General features: G+C 36.1%; 1 protein-coding gene across 6 annotated transcripts in view; it reads right to left on the bottom strand.

Moving 5' to 3' along the window:
- Positions 1 to 14126, bottom strand: part of FAM13A (family with sequence similarity 13 member A) — a 344433-nt gene that overhangs the window by 186846 nt on the left and 143461 nt on the right. For all 6 annotated transcript variants that reach the window (XM_077142873.1, XM_077142872.1, XM_077142870.1 and 3 more), the window contains one exon: positions 11688 to 11841. In XM_077142873.1, the coding sequence (XP_076998988.1) occupies positions 11688 to 11841 (154 nt within the window). The remainder of the gene's footprint in view (positions 1 to 11687; positions 11842 to 14126) is intronic.

The raw sequence follows: 14126 nt of genomic DNA, 5'->3' as shown, positions 1-14126 counted from the left end.
GTTGATATGAGGGAAAATTTTCACTGAAATCTGGATTCAGATCATTTTCTGAAGAGAAAATCAAGAATATTCTGCGGCAGAAGAAATTAAACAGTAGCTGTTAGATACTTACTTGAAAAATGTGCTTTTACTAACCTAGTTCTTTGCTATTGATTCAGAAATACAGCCTTGACCTTCCAGTTTGGCATAGTAAAAGCATTTCTACATATTCTCCGTCCTTGAAACCTACAAAAAAATCATGAAAAAGGGAAGAAATCTCCATCTTAAAGGAAGTAAGAAATGGTCATAAATCTAGACCATCAACTTTGGAGACTATTTGCCAAATTCAGCAAAATGTGAGCAAATGTTAATTAAGCACTAACATACATTCTCAGATCTCTGGCAGAGGAAAGATTCCTCCAAACGTCACAGTCCTAAGAGGGGGTCACATTCAAAAATCCTGTGTTTGGAGTACCAGATCCTAGTACAGGCCAGATCATTGGAGAATCTCAAAAAAACAAAACAAAACAAAACAAAAACAAAAACAAAAAAAATCCCTATAGGACTCATCTCTCATCTTCATTCCAAAGGAATGGCAGGGAAAGTAGAAATGAAAGAATCTCGTAGAAGAAGCCAGTATGGAGGTGAGGCTGATGAATGAGTTGGAGAAGCCATGATCGATTTCTCAGCTAATTATCAGATTCACTTTAGCAAAACTAAGACATTCGAGTACCCACATGACAGCCTTTGGCATAACAAGCTTTGCCGTGTGGCACATTACCTTTCTGCTTGCCCCAAGGGGATAAAGTAAAAATTTAAAAGTATAACTTAAATTATATGCACCCTATTCTTAAAACCTTTGATCATTCTTCAATTCTACAAGGCAAGCTTTAACTCTATGCTTTCTAGAATCTAGCTCTCTCCTGCAGCTTCCTATGGTCCAAACACTGAAAAAGCCCACCATGCCTTAAAACATACTCTTATGCTTGGGAGGTTTTCTGCTCCCCGCTCTGCTTCATCTCCGCAACAACTTGTTAAACTCTTGCTCATCATTCAGAGAGCTATGTATGTACCCCATTCTTCTCTAAAACTTCCACTTAAAGGAGTTCTTTTTTGTCTTTGTTTTTTAGTTCCATAGCACTTGGCAAATTTTTATAGACTCTATAACACACAGTTTGTGTTACTTTGTGTATTAGCCAAATGTAAGATAGCTCAGCAGCAGCACACACTAAATTTAGAAAGCCTGGATTCAAATACTAATCTCATCATTTAATATTTGTATGTATGCAGGTTAATTAATCTCTGAAATCCTTTTTCTTCTTCCCTATAAAATACAATTAAGAAAACCATTTTATAGAGTTATTTTAAGAATTAAAGATTTCAGAAACATTAAACTGAAACAGAAAACCAGCCTTAAAGGAATAATACCACTTCAAATAAAATGTATTTTTTTTAAGAAGAGAGAATTACGGTTTACTGTCAAGCAGACTCTGGATATGCACATTATATACTAAAACCATACACTTCTGTTCATGAAAGCACAACTAGATTCATTCACTTTCAAAGACAAATAACAGTGAGAAAACTAGAATTCTGAAGTAACAGCAGGAAATATCGAGAAGTAGTAACTCTTCTTTCATGAGTAACATATCTGATCAGCAACTTTATTTCTCTGTTTTTGGCTCTGTTTTCTTTTTATCATTAAGCCTGAGTCCCCTTAAGGTAAAGAGAAGAAAGGCAATATTGTACAGGTGAAGTGATCTCAATTACTATTTTTTACTTTAAAGCTAAAATTTATTGAAAACTTGCTATAATTTTCTTATTTAATCATCACAAAATGTTTGGAAACTGGTTACTGAAATTCCCATTTTATAGATGAAGAAATTAAGGTTGAAGGAAAGATTAATTTGTCCAGGATCATACAATTTGGAAACTCTAATCCTCTGTTAGATTCTAGAGATGAAGTATTTAAATCTATGCTCATTAATATATCTATTGAAGTATCGATTTGACCACATCATTTCATAGTTATTTATATTACCCAAATAAAAAAATTAATACCTTATATTTCTATAAAACAACTGCTTTTGAAAACACTTTCATTAGCATTAATGGTTTGAATCTCACAGCAAACCTATAGGGTTTCCCTCATTTTATATAAAAAGAAACAGAGATAAAGATACAAGCTGGCACAATCACATTGTTAAACAGAACAGCCAGGTTGTAAACATAGATCTTCTTACTAATCAGTGCTCTTTCCAGAACTGCTGGTCTTTAGAACTAATATCTTTTCTTCAATATGGTAGTCATGAAGTATTCGATTCAATTAATTCTACATTCATTCAATTAATTCCAAAAACATTTATTAATGGCTTCATACTATATACAAATATGATCATAGACTATTTTAGACAAGATAAATAACTAGGGACCATTCACTTAAAGGAATTTTCAGGGCCAGGCTCTGTGCTCATTAACTTGATGAGCAGGGCAAGTGACATGTTCAAATGTATGGGACCTGAAATAACATGGTTTCTACCATAACATCAATCAATGACTGCAAGCAGGAGTGGTGGGAAAGAATTATTTATAGATAGGGCAGGCTCAAATCATGAGAAAGTCTTATTCATCATGTTAAGATTTACATTTTTTGGGTGAAGAGAAACCACTGAAGAATTTTGATATGTAAATGAAATTTTTGTATTTGCCCAGTGGGTAGTGATTCAAGGAACAGAATGGGGGGATGGAATCAAGGACCAGACTTGAGTCAGGGAAAACCTGTAAGGAGGCTGCTGTAGTAGCCTCCCCAAAGTCAATCAATTCCTAAACCTCGCTCTTTATTACAATTACCCAGGAAGCCTTTTAAAATACAGTGTTTGGAGACCTCCTTGAAGTTCACATCAATCCACATTCCAATACTCTGGTCAAAGTTCTTTATATTGGTCCAAATTGTCTGGGCCCCAAATTTCCATTTAGCCTGTGAGGACTCGTGAGAAACTTCATTCAACACTATGACACTGTTTCACAAAGGAACACAGACGTAGGGCTATAGATACATGCAGTATTTTTCTCCTTAAAACTCCTTTTCTATATGTCAACAGTTTTCATGAGCTTCAGCTCATTCTCAGATCAGACCTTTTATAAATCTCTGTCATTCTTGTATATTGATCACTTGTTTTGTGTTCCTGCCTCCTCTTTTTATGAACATTTAAAAGCTGAGCTCATAAGAGAGAATGAACAGAAAGGTAACTTGTTTTTTTAGTTGCCCTTCCATTTTCTTTTTGGTCTGTTAGTGATTTCATTGTGAGTCTCCCCATTCTCTTTTTTTTTTTTTTTTTTTACATTTTTTTATTAATTAAAAAAAATTAGCTAACACAACATTTAGAAATCATTCCATTCTACACATGCAATCAGTAATTCTTAATATCATCACATAGATGTATGATCATCATTTCTTAGTACATATGCATCGATTTAGACAAAGAAATAGCAAGACAACAGAAAAAGAAATAAAATGATAATATAGAGAAAAAATAAAAATAAAAAATACAAAAATATATAAGAAAAAAAAACTATAGCTCAGATGCAGCTTCATTCAGTGTTTTAACTTAATTACATTACAATTAGGTAGTAATGTGCTGTCCATTTTTTTTTTTTTTGAAATCATACCATTCTACATATGCAATCAGTAATTCTTAACATCATAACATAGATGCATGATCATCGTTTCTTAGTACATTTGCATCGGTTTAGAAGAACTAGCAATACAACCGAAAAAGATATAGAATGTTAATATAGAGAAAAAAAATGAAAGTAATAATAGTAAGAACAAAACAAAACAAAACAAAAACCTATAGCTCGGATGCAGCTTCATTCAGTGTTTTAACATTATTACTTTACAATCAGGTATTATTCTGCTGTCCATTTTTGAGTTTTTGTATCTAGTCCTGTTGCACAGTCTGTATCCCATCAGCTCCAATTACCCATTATCTTACCCTGTTTCTAACTCCTGCTGGTCTCTGTTACCAATGACATATTCCAAGTTTATTCTCGAGTGTTGATTCACATCATTGGGACCATATAGTATTTGTCCTTCAGTTTTTGGCTAGACTCACTCAGCATAATGTTCTCGAGGTCCATATATGTTATTACATGCTTCATAAGTTTATCCTGTCTTAAAGCTGCATAATATTCCATCGTATGTATATACCACAGTTTGTTTAGCCACTCGTCTGTTGATAGACATTTTGGCTGTTTCCATCTCTTTGCAATTGTAAATAATGCTGCTATAAACATTGGTGTGCAAATGTCCGTTTGAGTTTTTGTCCTTAATTCCTTTGAGTAGATTCCCAGCAATGGTATTGCTGGGTCGTATGGCAATTCTATATTCAGCTTTTTGAGGAACCGCCAAACTGCCTTCCGCAGTGGTTGCACCTTTTGACATTCCCACCAACAGTGGATAAGTGTACCTCTTTCTCCGCATCCTCTCCAGGACTTGTCATTTTCTGTTTTGTTGATAATGGCCATTCTGGTGGGTGTGAGATGATATCTCATTGTGGTTTTGATTTGCATTTCTCTAATGGCCAGGGACATTGAGCATCTCTTCATGTGCCTCTTGGCCATCCGTATTTCCTCTTCTGGTAGGTGTCTGTTCAAGTCTTTTTCCCATTTTGTAATTGGGTTGGCTGTCTTTTTGTTGTTGAGTTGAACAATCTCTTTATAAATTCTGGATACTAGACCTTTATCTGATATGTCATTTCCAAATATTGATTCCCATTGTGTAGGCTGTCTTTCTACTTTCTTGATGAAGTTCTTTGATGCACAAAAGTGTTTAATTTTGAGGAGTTCCCATTTATTTATTTCCTTCTTCAGTGCTCTTGCTTTAGGTTTAAGGTCCATAAAACTGCCTCCAATTGTAAGATTCATAAGATATCTCCCTACATTTTCCTCTAACTGTTTTATGGTCTTAGACCTAATGTTTAGATCTTTGATCAATTTTGAGTTAACTTTTGTGTAGGGTGTGAGATATGGGTCTTCTTTCATTCTTTTGCATATGGATATCCAGTTCTCTAGGCACCATTTATTGAAGAGACTGTTCTGTCCCAGGTGAGTTGGCTTGACTGCCTTATCAAAGATCAAATGTCCATAGATGAGAGGGTCTATATCTGAGCACTCTATTCGATTCCATTGGTCGATATATCTATCTTTATGCCAATACCACGCTGTTTTGACCACTGTGGCTTCATAATATGCCTTAAAGTCAAGCAGTGCAAGACCTCCAGCTTCGTTTTTTTTCCTCAAGATGTTTTTAGCAATTCGGGGCACCCTGCCCTTCCAGATAAATTTGCTTATTGGTTTTTCTATTTCTGAAAAATAAGTTGTTGGAATTTTGATTGGTATTGCATTGAATCTGTAAATCAATTTAGGTAGGATTGACATCTTAACTATATTTAGTCTTCCAATCCATGAACACGGTATGCCCTTCCATCTATTTAGGTCTTCTGTGATTTCTTTTAGCAGTTTTTTGTAGTTTTCTTTATATAGGTTTTTTGTCTCTTTAGTTAAATTTATTCCTAGGTATTTTATTCTTTTAGTTGCAATTGTAAATGGGATTCGTTTCTTGATTTCCTCCTCCGCTTGTTCATTGCTAGTGTATAGAAATGCTACAGATTTTTGAATGTTGATCTTGTAACCTGCTACTTTGCTGTACTCATTTATTAGCTCTAGTAGTTTTGTTGTGGATTTTTCCGGGTTTTCGACGTATAGTATCATATCATCTGCAAACAGTGATAGTTTTACTTCTTCCTTTCCAATTTTGATGCCTTGTATTTCTTTTTCTTGTCTAATTGCTCTGGCTAGAACCTCCAACACAATGTTGAATAATAGTGGTGATAGTGGACATCCTTGTCTTCTTCCTGATCTTAGGGGGAAAGTTTTCAATTTTTCCCTATTGAGGATGATATTAGCTGTGGGTTTTTCATATATTCCCTCTATCATTTTAAGGAAGTTCCCTTGTATTCCTATCCTTTGAAGTGTTTTCAACAGGAAAGGATGTTGAATCTTGTCAAATGCCTTCTCTGCATCAATTGAGATGATCATGTGATTTTTCTGCTTTGATTTGTTGATGTGGTGTATTACATTAATTGATTTTCTTATGTTGAACCATCCTTGCATACCTGGGATGAATCCTACTTGGTCATGATGTATAATGCTTTTAATGTGTTGTTGGATACGATTTGCTAGAATTTTATTGAGGATTTTTGCATCTATATTCATTAGAGAGATTGGCCTGTAGTTTTCTTTTTTTGTAATATCTTTGCCTGGTTTTGGTATGAGGGTGATGTTGGCTTCATAGAATGAATTAGGTAGTTTTCCCTCCACTTCGATTTTTTTGAAGAGTTTGAGGAGAGTTGGTACTAATTCTTTCTGGAACGTTTGGTAGAATTCACATGTGAAGCCATCTGGTCCTGGACTTTTCTTTTTAGGAAGCTTTTGAATGACTGATTCAATTTCTTTACTTGTGATTGGTTTGTTGAGGTCATCTATGTCTTCTTGAGTCAAAGTTGGTTGTTCATGTCTTTCCAGGAACCCATCCATTTCCTCTAAATTGTTGTATTTATTAGCGTAAAGTTGTTCATAGTATCCTGTTATTACCTCCTTTATTTCTGTGAGGTCAGTAGTTATCTCTCCTCTTCCATTTCTGATCTTATTTATTTGCATCCTCTCTCTTCTTTTTTTTGTCAATCTTGCTAAGGGCCCATCAATCTTATTGATTTTCTCATAGAACCAACTTCTGGCCTTATTGATTTTCTCTATTGTTTTCATGTTTTCAATTTCATTTATTTCTGCTCTAATCTTTGTTATTTCTTTCCTTTTGCTTGCTTTGGGATTAGTTTGCTGTTCTTTCTCCAGTTCTTCCAAGTGGACAGTTAATTCCTGCATTTTTGCCTTTTCTTCTTTTCTGATATAGGCATTTAGGGCAATAAATTTCCCTCTTAGCACTGCCTTTGCTGCGTCCCATAAGTTTTGATATGTTGTGTTTTGATTTTCATTCGCCTCGAGGTATTTACTAATTTCTCTAGCAATTTCTTCTTTGACCCACTCGTTGCTTAGGAGTGTGTTGTTGAGCTTCCACGTATTTGTGAATTTCCTGGCATTCCGCCTATTATTGATTTCCAACTTCATTCCTTTATGATCCAAGAAAGTGTTGTGTATGATTTCAATCTTTTTAAATTTGTTGAGACTTGCTTTGTGACCCAGCATATGGTCTATCTTTGAGAATGATCCATGAGCACTTGAGAAAAAGGTGTATCCTGCTGTTGTGGGATGTAATGTCCTATAAATTACATTTAATTTGTCTGTTAAGTCTAGCTCATTTATAGTAATATTCAGATTCTCTATTTCTTTATTGATCCTCTGTCTAGATGTTCTGTCCATTGATGAGAGTGGTGAATTGAAGTCTCCAGCTATTATGGTATATGAGTCTATTTCCCTTTTCAGTGTTTGCAGTGTATTCCTCACGTGTTTTGGGGCATTCTGGTTCGGTGCGTAAATATTTATGATTGTTATGTCTTCTTGTTTAATTGTTCCTTTTATTAGTATATAGTGTCCTCCTTTGTCTCTTTTAACTGTTTTACATTTGAAGTCTAATTTGTTGGATATTAGTATAGCCACTCCTGCTATTTTCTGGTTGTTATTTGCATGAAATATCTTTTCCCAACCTTTCACTTTCAACCTATGTTTATCTTTGGGTCTACGATGTGTTTCCTGTAGACAGCATATAGAAGGATCCTGTTTTTTAATCCATTCTGCCAGTCCATGTCTTTTGATTGGGGAATTCAGTCCATTGACATTTAGTGTTATTACTGTTTGGATAATCTTTTCCTCTAACATTTTGCCTTTTGTATTATATATATCATATCTGATTTTCTTTCTTTCTACACTCTTCTCCATACCTCTCTCTTCTGTCTTTTTGTATCTGACTCTAGTGCTCCCTTTAGTATTTCTTGCAGAGCTGGTCTCTTGGTCACAAATTCTCTCAGTGACTTTTTGTCTGAGAATGTTTTAATTTCTCCCTCATTTTTGAAGGATAATTTTGCTGGATATAGGAGTCTTGGTTGGCAGTTTTTCTCTTTTAGTAATTTAAATATTACATCCCACTGTCTTCTAGCTTCCATGGTTTCTGCTGAGAAATCTACACATAGTCTTATTGGGTTTCCCTTGTATGTGATGGATTGTTTTTCTCTTGCTGCTTTCAAGATCCTGTCTTTATCTTTGACTTCTGACATTCTAACTAGTAAGTGTCTTGGAGAACGCATATTTGGGTCTAATCTCTTTGGGGTGCGCTGCACTTCTTGGATCTGTAATTTTAGGTCTTTCATAAGAGTTGGGAAATTTTCAGTGATAATTTCTTCCATTAGTTTTTCTCCTCCTTTTCCTTTCTCTTCTCCTTCTGGGACACCCACAACACGTATATTTGTGCGCTTCATATTGTCCTTGAGTTCCCTGATACCCTGTTCAAATTTTTCTATTCTTTTCCCGATAGTTTCTGTTTCTTTTTGGAATTCAGATGTTCCATCCTCAAATCACTAATTCTATCTTCTGTCTCTTTAAATCTATCATTGTAGGTATCCATTGTTTTTTCCATCTTTTCTACTTTATCCTTCACTTCCATAAGTTCTGTGATTTGTTTTTTCAGTTTTTCTATTTCTTCTTTATGTTCAGCCCATGTCCTCTTTATGTCCTCCCTCAATTTATCAATTTCATTTTTGAAGAGGTTTTCCATTTCTGTTCATATATTCAGCATTAGTTGTCTCAGGTCTTGTATCTCATTTGAACTATTGGTTTGTTCCTTTGACTGGGCCATATTCTCAATCTTCTGAGCGTGGACTGTTGTCTTCTGCTGCTGGTGTCTGGGCATTTAGTCAGATTTCCCTGGGTGGTGGACCCAACAAGGTTGTAAGATTTTTCTGTGAAATCTCTGGGTTCTGCTTTTCTTATCCAGCCCAGTAGGTGGCACTCATGGCACACGTTTGTCTCACGTGTTTGGAATGGATCCCCCTGGTCACCGATCTCCGCGGCCTGGGGATTTCCGTTCCAATTCTCTCCGTTGGTTCAGGGGGCCGCGCGTGGTGGGGGCGTCAGCCGCCGCGGCTTGAGGGGACCCTGTGGCTGGTCGCCGGCTGCAGCGGGCCTGGGGAATTCGCCACCGGACCAGGAAGTCGCCGGCGGGGGAGAGGCGTCGGTCACCGGCCGCCGCGGCCTGGGGAATTCCCCACCGGACCAGGAAGCCGCCCGCGGAGGAGGGCCACCGTGGCTTGGATAGCCCTCTGATCCGAGACTCGTAGCCGCGGACTCGAAGCCGAGACTCGAAGCCGCCCGCAAAAGAGGGGCGCCGGCCGCCTCGGCTTGGGAAACTTGTCTCTCCAAGACTCTCAGCTGGCCCGGGAAGGAGGGAGGGAGTAGCTCCGGCCGCTGCAGCTGCCGCTGCTCGGGAAATCGTGCGCCGCTTGGGGATCTCACTGCAGCCAAGTCTCGCAGTCAGACTAGCCAGTCCAGACTGGGGTATGCTGTGTGTCCATTCCCTGCCGTGGCCCCGGGAGCTGTTCTGCACTGTTTCAGTTCACCTAGTAGTTGCTTTAGAGGAGGAACTCCTCCCCATTCTCTTTAATACAGAATCCTTTTGGTTTATATCTAGTTTCTTTGATCTTCAGAATTTTTTAAAAATCTTCTTTTAAGCATTGCTCAGGTTTACATTTATAACTGTGGCCAGCATGTTTTTCTTTTATTATTATGAATCCCAAAAGAACATTGTGACATCTACCAAGACTTACATGATTTTCATTTTATCCTTTATCCAGAGAATCATATTCCCCCATAGCATTCCCTACCATCATAGAGATGAAACTGACAGCAAAGCCAGTTAAAAAAAAAAAAGGATCACATGTTCTGCTTTAGCAGAATGAGGCTTCCAGAATACAGTCATGTTGTTTCCAGTCATGACATTTACCTGCCTCTAGAACTGCTATGGAACTTGCACCAGAAGAGTTTCAATCGCATTCTTCATCCACCTAAGATATCTGTTTATGACTCCCATAATATTATCAGTTTATGTGTCTCATTTTGTACTCTCATGCTGTGTGCTCCACCAGGCTTAAATCTATTAGCTCAAGGATTTCCAAGCAGGATACTGTCCCACATATCTCAGCAGCTGCATTTTATTTGCACAGGATATAAATTTCCATTACTGTATTCTATCTCAGTAAGTTTGTCATACTTATGAGACCATATTTATCTATTTCCATTACATTTTAGGTTAACTTTATTATTTTATCAGTCCGAGGAAAGAGGTATGAGTATTAAAAAGTATATCAGAGATTTAGCTGAAACAAACTCATCACCTTTCAATATTTAAAAAAAAAAAAGCTTTGCAAAGTATTATAGAATACAGAGCAGCAAACTTAAAACTTTTTTTCAATTTCAAAATTACTTATTTTTTTGTATCAAAACTGAAATGTTTTTGTTATTTTCTCTTGTGAATTACTGACATATTTTCTCAGCTACTACGTTTCTTGAACCCCAGGTTATACTTGATATTCTCCACCGTATCTCATTTTATCATTTTGTCTCAGCACAGTTCTCCCCTTACCTCAATTTTCAGTTTAAATTCTTATTACCAGGTTGGCAAAATTCCTGCTAAATGCATTTCTTTAAGTTCTCAGGAGATGTATTCAATCTCTTTAAGGAGTCTGCTGTATTAATAGCTTAAGTCCTAGTTAAGAAAGCCTAGTTTTCGTCTTTTCTTTTTTTTATTTTACTGCTGTTTTGATAGAGTACTAATTAGGTGTTATCAGTTTAATAGACGCTTAATAGAGGGAATAGATTTCATTACCCTTTCTTCTTTTTCAAAGTCATGGTCTCAACTGGAAGACGTTTCAATACCCAAACCCAAGCTTCTGGTTTTATCATTCTTCGCTGTATAAATCAATAAGAGTATACTGAAATACATAAATCTGATAATCTCAGGAAACCTCCTGAGGAACTCTCATATCAGCTCCACCATGATTTACTTCAATATAAATGGGTAAGAAATAAGATGCCTTTCTTCTTTTCCCACATCTAGATTTAGTTTGGATGTTTACCCTCTGACTCTCAATTGTAGGTCTGTTGAAACCTACATGATTTACCTAATGTATAAAAGGATGTTATGAGTTATCAGCAAATATATAAAAAGATTTAGATAGAACTAGCAAGGACTCATTTAAGGTTGAAAAAATACTCTGCTTAACTCACGATAGTTACCAAGGACTACACATACAGGATTTAAAATTGGAAGTTCAAACTAGAAGTGTGCCAGACACAAGATAGTCAAAAAGACATAGTAATATGGTTTTAAGAAATTTACAATCTTTTGAACATCCATATCACTTTTCTCACAACAGGCTTCCATAAAAGAGGAGGGTGCGGTCTAGGGGCACATAACTGGACTCACATAAGTGCTTCTGAGATGATTTTACAGCAGCAAGGGAATATAAAATCATTGTTAATTATATCAGTTTAATAAACATTTATAGAGGGAATAGATTTCATTAAAAGAATTCAACACACATGAATAATAATACCCAGTGAAATTTTTATAATAAAGAGTATTTTAAAGAAAATACCTCAATCCAGAAGTATAGCAATACTTAAATACCAAAGTTACTTACTTTTACTCTGATAAGCCTAGCCAGGTTTTCACACTTCCAGTTATCATATTTTGTGTATTCTACTTCAAACAGAGTATTATAATTTTCTAGTATTTTAGCCATAATCTTGTTGCAGAGGTCCTGTTCTTTCATGCCTTCAAATCCAGGTGGCACACTAGAGATGAAAAAAAAAAAAATCAAATGATTTACTGTGTAAAAACAAAAGTGCCAGGATAGCTGACTCAGACTTATATTATAATATCTCATGAATGATTACCCTTCTTATAAGGATGCATGGGATTTCAACAAACACTATGGCAAACAGAATGATGTGGCTGGCACAGTTGGTGAGTTACCAAGTTCTGAATTAATAGCCTGTGCTGAACAAGAAAAGTACAGACTATTCAGAAAAAAGATTCACACCTGTGAAGATAAGGCTTTGTATATATCAAAATTAGCTACATATAAGACAACATATATAAAAGTCATAGTGAAAAATGATTATGAAAAAAATACTGGCCTAATAAATAATAACACATTCTTCTTTTAAGGATTTCTTAGATAACATATAAAAAGTACAAGCCTTAAGGGAAAAGATGAATACCTCTGGGGAAAAATATTGATAATTGTTGAAGCTGAGTGATGGGTACATGGAAGATTTATTATACTATTCTCTAGTCTCTTGGGTGTGTTTAAAATTTTACATAAAGAAAAAATTCTTCTGAATACAAAGACACTGTAAACAAGGTAAAAAACAACAAACTACAGACTGAAAGACAAATATCTTCTCAGTAACACATGCAATTAACAAAGGATTAGTAGTTAGACTAGTTATAGGTTTGTAAGTGTTCCTGCAAATCAGTAAAAAACAGTAAGAACATCCCACCTGGGGTACCAAAAAAGAAAAAAGAAACAATACAAGAACTGATCCAAAAGAAAAATAGATAAAGGACATAAAACGGAAAATTTAAAGAAGAAAAACACCTGAACAGGCAATAATCTTATGAAAAGATACTTAGTCTCACTGAGTAAACAGTGAAACACATTTAAAAAGCAATACTGGAAAAAAAAAAGCAAAAAAGTAAAAAAATAAAAACAAACAAACAAACAAAAAGCAACACTGGCCTATCCTTTCATATTCAACTGTGTAAATTTCCTATTGCTATTTAGAAAAGTTACCACAAGCTGGGTGGCTAAAAACAATAGACTTAAATTCTTTCATAGTTCTGGAGGCCAGAAGGCTGAAATCAGTATCACTAGGCTGAAATCAAGGCATAAGGGCCACAGCACCTCTTGAGGTTCTAGGAGAGAACTGTTCCTTGCCTCTTCCAGTTTCTGGTGGCTGCTGGCTTTCTTGTCAACGACATCACTTTAATCTTCAAGACCAGCATCTTCAAATCTTTCTCTGCTCCATCTTCATGTGGCCTTCTCTTCTGTAAGTATATGTGTACGTGTGTCTAATCTGCTTTTGTCTCCCTCTTAAAAGGATATATGTGATTGCATTTAGGACCCACCTGGATAATCTAGGACTTTGGATTATCCTTAACTTAATCATATATGCAAAGGTACTTTTTTCAAATAAGGCAACATTTATAGGTTCCAGGGATTAGGATTTGATATCACTGGGGGCCATTATTCTGCCTACTACATCATCAGTAGATTATATACCCTCAGATGACTCCTAATTGAGTCCCATCCTTGTGTAATCTCTTCTTGTTGGGTGTGGGCAGAATCTGTGACTTGCTTCTGGCTGGTAGAATATGGCAAAGTTAATACAGGATTTTACTTTCATGATTACAATATGGTATATGGGACTCAGTAGACTAGAGTGAAAGATCTTCCTGCTTGCATTGAAGAAGTAAGGTGTCATGTTGCAAGAGGGCTATCTGGTAGGGAACTATGGGGACCTGAAGGTGGCCTCTAGTTGACAGCCAGTAAGAAACTGAGGTACCTAGTCATAAAGTTATAAGGAAATGAGTTATATCAACAACATGATTGACTTTGGAAGTAGATTCTTCTCCCAAATCAGGCTTCCAGGTGAAACTGCAGCCTGGCTGACACTTTGATTTCAGCCTTGTGAGACCAAGAGTAGAAGACCTTGCTAAATTATGCCTGGATTCCTGACTCATAGAAACTATGAGGTAGTAAATGTTTGTTGTTTTAAGCTTCTAAATTTGTGGTAATTTGCTTTCCAAAAACAGAAAACCAATACAGACTTTGGTAAATGAAGTGGGGTGCTGCTGCCATAAATACATAAAATATGGGAATGGCTTTGAAACTAGGTAGTGGAAGCAGACTAGAAGAATTTGGGAAGCATGATAAAGAAAGTCTTAAATATTAATGCCTTGAACAGACTGTAAGTGGAAATCTGGACTTTCAGGACAATTCTGCTGAGGGCTCAGGAAGAAATGAGGAAATTAGAAGGACGATCCTTGTTATGTTGGCAAAACCCTTAGCAAA

Source organism: Tamandua tetradactyla, chromosome 24, assembly GCF_023851605.1.
Source record: "Tamandua tetradactyla isolate mTamTet1 chromosome 24, mTamTet1.pri, whole genome shotgun sequence".
Lineage (NCBI taxonomy): Eukaryota > Metazoa > Chordata > Mammalia > Pilosa > Myrmecophagidae > Tamandua > Tamandua tetradactyla.
Note: the sequence above shows the minus strand (reverse complement) of the source record. Positions and strands in the feature narration are given on the sequence as shown.